We start from the raw sequence: 5,400 nt of genomic DNA, 5'->3' as shown, positions 1-5,400 counted from the left end.
TGTTTAGGAGACAGTGTTTTTCAAAGCGTGGTTGGCAGGTCACCACCTTTTCAAAGCCGTACAAAAAGGTGGGGTTCCAGATTTAGAGTGGAGGGCGGTTCAGCTTCCCTCTAACTCACTCGTGGGCTTTGGGGGCTCAGATGCACCTGTCGGCACCAGTTCCCCTCTGACGAGCGTGGGTGCGGCTCCTCCTTCCTGGTCTTCCTTGAGCGGAGCTCGAACAGCGAAGCTGCTCTTGGTGGGTCTGTGCGACGCAGCAGTTAATTGCTTCTCGTTCTCTTTAATACCGAGGTTCCCACTAGCGCCTCCAGGGCGGTGACGACGAAGACGGCGAAACGGCGGTCCAAAGCCTCGTTGGAAGGTACTGCACGGCCACCGATCACACAAGTAGCCGGAAGTGGGGGACGCGTTTCTTTGCCTTCATCGCAGCATCTGGTGGGGAAAAGCTGGCCGGACAGCAGGTCTGCCGTTAGGGGGCGTGGACAGACGACGGGGAAGCGATGGCGACGTGCGGCGCTCACACACACGTGCACGTGCACACACGTGCGGGAGCCCGCGTCACCCGGGCCACAGCAGCGCCTCTTTGCCGGAGAGCTGTGGTGCAGTCTAAAGACGTGACCAGATTTCAGTTTTCCAGAAATGTTGATCAGTCCATCAGTTAATCCTCATGCGGGGTGGACAGGGAGAGCGTCCTGCTCTTAGGTGGGTTTATGCGTGTAAGAAGTAGCAGACGCGGTCCCTGGGAGTTAGACTAGAAGCTCACAGCTGACGCTGCCGTGCACAGGCCCAGCCAGGGTCGGGCCTCCCTGGGTCAGAGCAGTGAGCAGGGAGCCTGGCGGTCCGGTCCGGTCTGGTCTGGTCAGCGCGGGCGGTGCTGTCGGGGGCTGGCGGTGCTGGAGCTTTTTAATTGCATAGAAAGTTACTTTGAGCAGTTTCTGAAACATCATCCTTTCCCTAAATCGTAAAAGTTAAAAAAATAAGGCAAGAATGTAACGTGGGAATTTTTCGTTGGGAAAATACGTGGAAGGTAAGAGCCCTTCCAGCAGCACGTACCGCGTGACGAGCATCTTTGGGCCGGGAGCTCTGGGGTGGGGCGGCTTCCGGCCGTGAGCACCAGCTCGGTTTCGCGGCAGCTCCCTCGGCCGGGGGCCCTCCACCGCGCCCTCCAGGGTGTAAAGGGTTGCTGACTTCCACTGATGAAAAACTGTCCCCTTCAGTTCCTGGTGGGGCCGTGTGCTCTCTGTGTGTTAGTCATTTCCACTGCCTCCCGACCCGCGGGCTGTGGCCCTGCCTCCCTGTCGCTCCGTCCGGGGTCTTGGTCACCTGCGTGGCTTCCCTGGGCCGTAAGGACGACGGCCAATTTTCTAATAAGTGTTTTTTACGTTTTTCCGGTTCATTTCTACTGATTATGTTTGATTTCTGACTTGCCTGCGTGTTTAATTTTTATGCACTAGAAGGCGCCAGTCTTTTTTTTTTTTGTAGTTTGTCCAGAGATTCGAGAGACGAAGATTTGTGTCTTGTCAGACGTTTTTACATATATCTTTTTAGTGTCTTATTTTAATTCCTGATGTAAGACAAGGCTCTGGATTTTATTTTATTTTTTTCAGAATAACTCGCCCGCCGTTCTGGGGTCGCTCACTGGTAATTGTTCCCTGCCCTCCGGCTCTGTGATGCCCCCGCACACGCCTTTTGTGGTCTGGTTGGTGTCCGAGTTTTTTTGTTCATTTGGTTTTTTTACCTGTATTTTTTTTCTGTTTTCCTAGTAATTTTTTTTTTTTAAAGTCTTCGGCCACTTTACTTGCTTACTCTTCCACGTTTACTTTAAAACCACTTAAGGAGTCGGAGAATCCCACCTCCCACAAACAAAACTACCTAACTTACCTGCTTTTAATTGGATTTATCTTGAGCTTCTCCTTCCTTCTCGGGAGAGTGGGTACTCTCAATGTCGAGTTACTGCAGGAGTCCCCCACCCCAGAGCTGCGTGTCTGGGCCTGGGTGTGTCGCTGGTCCAGCTTTACTTGCTGCTCTGTTTTGTTTTCCGTTTCTTGGAAACGGTGCCTTCAGTGTAATCGGTATTCAGTGATCGTGATCGGAGCGTAGCAGCTTTATGAATGGCTGCGTCTTGCTGACCCTTAGCCCGTAGCTCTTCTTTTGTTCTTTGGGGTTTCTGAGCTCCCAGTCTGCTTTGTTTTCCAACGTTCAGGGTGTTCGCATCTGAGTTTGCCGGTGAGCGTGTGCTGTAGGGCTCCATGACGCGGTCTTTATGAGATTTGCCTACCAGGAGTTTGCAAGCTTTTTCATGTTACCGAGCTGTCAAGTTAGTGAACTCCCTTTCTTACCTGCTGGCTGGGGCACTGACCTCACTATGACCTCACAAAGCAAAGCTGGCACTGCACCCTAACATTCTGCCTCGCTCGATTACGTGGGGAGTGTTTGGGGAGACGTCCAGCGCCCATAATGTGTGTGAGACTCTTCTCGGAGGATGAGTCTTGCGTTTGCTGGAGCGTGAGGGCATCATGTTTTTTAGACGTATTTAGAATCTTAAAGCCATTCTAGACCCCTGTAGAACCCAAAAACATTCGTTACAAGAACGCGGCGACTTTGGCCTGTTCTCGGGGAGTGTGTGGTAGCAGAACCGACTGCTTCGAGCTGCTGCGTGCATTTGACGTCGTTCGTTAGGTAACTGTGCAGTGTTACCAGTTAAGTTCAATACACGTTTTCATTGTGTAGTTTCACGTCAGGAAGACGGGTCTCTAGGACCAGTGAACAGTCTTTCTCCTGAGAGAGAACGTGGCTCCCCTCACAGTAAAGCTAAGAAGGAGCCTGTGAGAGGGAGCCAGACTGGACCCGGTGGCCTGCACAGGCCGAGCGCGATGGCTGGGGGAGGGTCTCTGAGGAGGGGACATCTGGGCAGGGAGCCGACAGGGTGAAGGAGGGCGTACGATGTCCAGGAGAGGCAGAGGCCCTGATCCGGAAACGGGCTTGCCTGTGGGAGCGACATGGAGCGGGGCATTGCGGCGGGGTAGAGGGCACGTGGTGGGCAGAGGGGCTCACGGACCCACAGGCCCGAGCCGCCAGCCGTGTCCCAGTGCTTCGCACAGGTGTGGGCAGAAGCCCTCGGAGGGCGTTGAGCAGGACGGAGACGTGATTAGACTTGGGTTCTAGATGCGTCTCCTTTAAAACTGGAGGGCGTGGGCGGCTGGGCCACTGTTGGGGCCCGAGTGTCACTGGTGAGAGCAGACTGGGGGGGATGCATCTGAAGGAAGGCTTGACAGATGCCCGTGGGGAGGGACTGGATGGCGTTTGTCGAAAGGGAAGGGAAGCAAAGGTAAGGTCCACTCGGGGCGGGGTCTGGGCTCCTGCGTGGCGCCGTTTACGGAAATGGGAGGGCTTTGGGGGGAGCCGGAGGGTGGCAGCACCGGGACTTCTGCTCACGAACCCCGACTTTGAAATGCCCGTGGAACGACCAGGTAGCGGTGTCGAGACGACAGGCGGGTGTGTAGGCCTGGGCGCGGGGCGAGAACGGCCTTGCCCGAGTTCTGAGGCTCTGCACCTGCGGCCGGAACACCGGCGAGCATGTCCGTGCACCGCGCCGTTTCCCCGAGAACTGCCGTTTCTGGGAGGCGTGTCTGCCGTCTGCTCCGTCAGCGTCAGCAGGTGCGGTGTCCGGGGACCCGTGGCTGTTTCTCCGAGAAGGTCAGCTGTGTGTGCTCTTCCTAGGTCCTCAGCACTAAGGGACACCTGGAGCTCAGTGACCTCTCACTGGTGGGGACCTCGCAGTGGCCCGACGCTGCCGTCCAGCCGCATGCAGTGACCGTAGATGTCGGTTTTGCGGGAACTTTGCTCAGCCGTGGGCGGTCCAGGGAGGGACACTCCCAGGCGGGCGCTGTGCCGCACGAGGGGTGCGGGAACGCGGGAGCGGGTGGAGACGCCCCCACCCCAGACCAGTGCCAGGGTTCCATTCGTCCGCTGACCCGCCCCCGCCTGACTCGGCCTCTGAGCGTTTCCTCATTGGCACGTGGGTCGAGAGGAAACGAGGTGCTGACCACAGGGTGGCCAGCCTGTCTCAGGCCGGCTGTGGGTGACCTGCTCCATCACGGGTCACTTTGGATTACTGAGGACTCCAGTCAGGGTGAGACGGAACGGTGCGTTTACGGAAACTCAGCAGTGACTTAGACACGCCCCGTCCCCTTGTAGCTGTCACGGCCGGTGTGGGGACGGTGAGAGCTCCGTGGTTCAGGAGCACCAGCTGGTGACAGGTGATTGATCCTCAGTTGAGCGCTTTGCAGACATTGGGGCGAAGCCTGGCGCCACCTGGTGGCCGTGAGCGGAGCCCTGCGTGCCGCCGTCCCTGGGGCCCCCTGCCCTGCAGGCCGTTCTCCGCTTGAGCCCTGCCACTGCACACGCCCTGTGCGTGTGTGACCTCAGGCCCGGGTGTCATCGCACTGGCAGGCACGGCGTTTGGACTGCGGGTTCACCAGCGTTGTTACTCACGGCTCCCGCACGTCTCGCCGAGCCTGAGGTCCGGGCCCAGGGCCGTCGCGTCTGGCCGGCACCTGTCCCCTCAGTTCCCGCTCACTCTCGGCACCTCGAAGAACCGGGCCCACGCGGTGCCGGCCGCCCTCACAGGAGCATTCATGGGTGGAATGAGAATTCCACGAGGAATTTATTCGTTTCTTCTTTAAAACACGAACTGCCTCTTCCTCTGCTTGATGTTGTCGTGCAGGCCGCCTGGTCGCCCTTGCTGTCCTTGCAGAGGTGTGACAGGCCGGGTTTTCCCAAGACATTAAGCCGTTCGTATCTTTATTTTGCTTGGGTTCCCTCATTTCATTTTGTTTTATTGTTCAAGCTTTTTTATTATGAAAAATACAGGAAAGTACAAAGAATGGAATGATTAACACCCGTGTACCTTTCACGAAGGTCCATGTTTGCTTCCTCTACAGCTGCATGTTTTATGCGCTATTTCAAAGTACATTCCAAACATCGTAACACTTTGCCTCTAAATACTTCAGCGCGCATCTCAGAAACGATAAAAGACAGGCTCCTGCGTAGCCACAAAGTCGTCATTGCTCCTGGCAGGATTCTCGTTCTCCGATAACATCTAAAACCCAGGCTGTGTTCTACTCGTCTCAAAAGATCTGTTATTTCTTTTTAAAACCGGGCCCCGTGGAGATAAATGCACTGTATTTTTATTATTATCTTTGTCTCTTTAACGTCTTCAGATTTGGGAGAACCCTCCCCCTCCCCCCCGCCTGCCCCGCCCCTTCGCTCCAGCACCCTGAGTCTGAGCGGTGAGGTCGTTCGTCTCATAGAGCGTCCCCAGTGTCCCCCGCTTGGGATTTGTCTGATTGTTTCCTTTTGCTGTCATTTAACTTACAACACCCGCCACCCGCCACCCTC

The 5,400-nt window shown here is 56.1% G+C and overlaps 1 protein-coding gene across 1 annotated transcript in view; it reads left to right on the top strand.

The window, feature by feature from the left end:
* The window catches only part of TRAF3IP1 (TRAF3 interacting protein 1), a gene marked incomplete at its 5' end in the record, with an annotated part of 43,913 nt that overhangs the window by 6,025 nt on the left and 32,488 nt on the right, over nt 1-5,400 (top strand). Inside the window, one exon of the mRNA XM_023522927.1 lies at nt 292-361. Coding sequence (XP_023378695.1) covers nt 292-361 — 70 coding nt within the window. The remainder of the gene's footprint in view (nt 1-291; nt 362-5,400) is intronic.

This window comes from Pteropus vampyrus, unplaced genomic scaffold, assembly GCF_000151845.1.
Source record: "Pteropus vampyrus isolate Shadow unplaced genomic scaffold, Pvam_2.0 Scaffold364, whole genome shotgun sequence".
Taxonomy (NCBI): Eukaryota; Metazoa; Chordata; class Mammalia; order Chiroptera; family Pteropodidae; genus Pteropus; species Pteropus vampyrus.
Note: the sequence above shows the minus strand (reverse complement) of the source record. Positions and strands in the feature narration are given on the sequence as shown.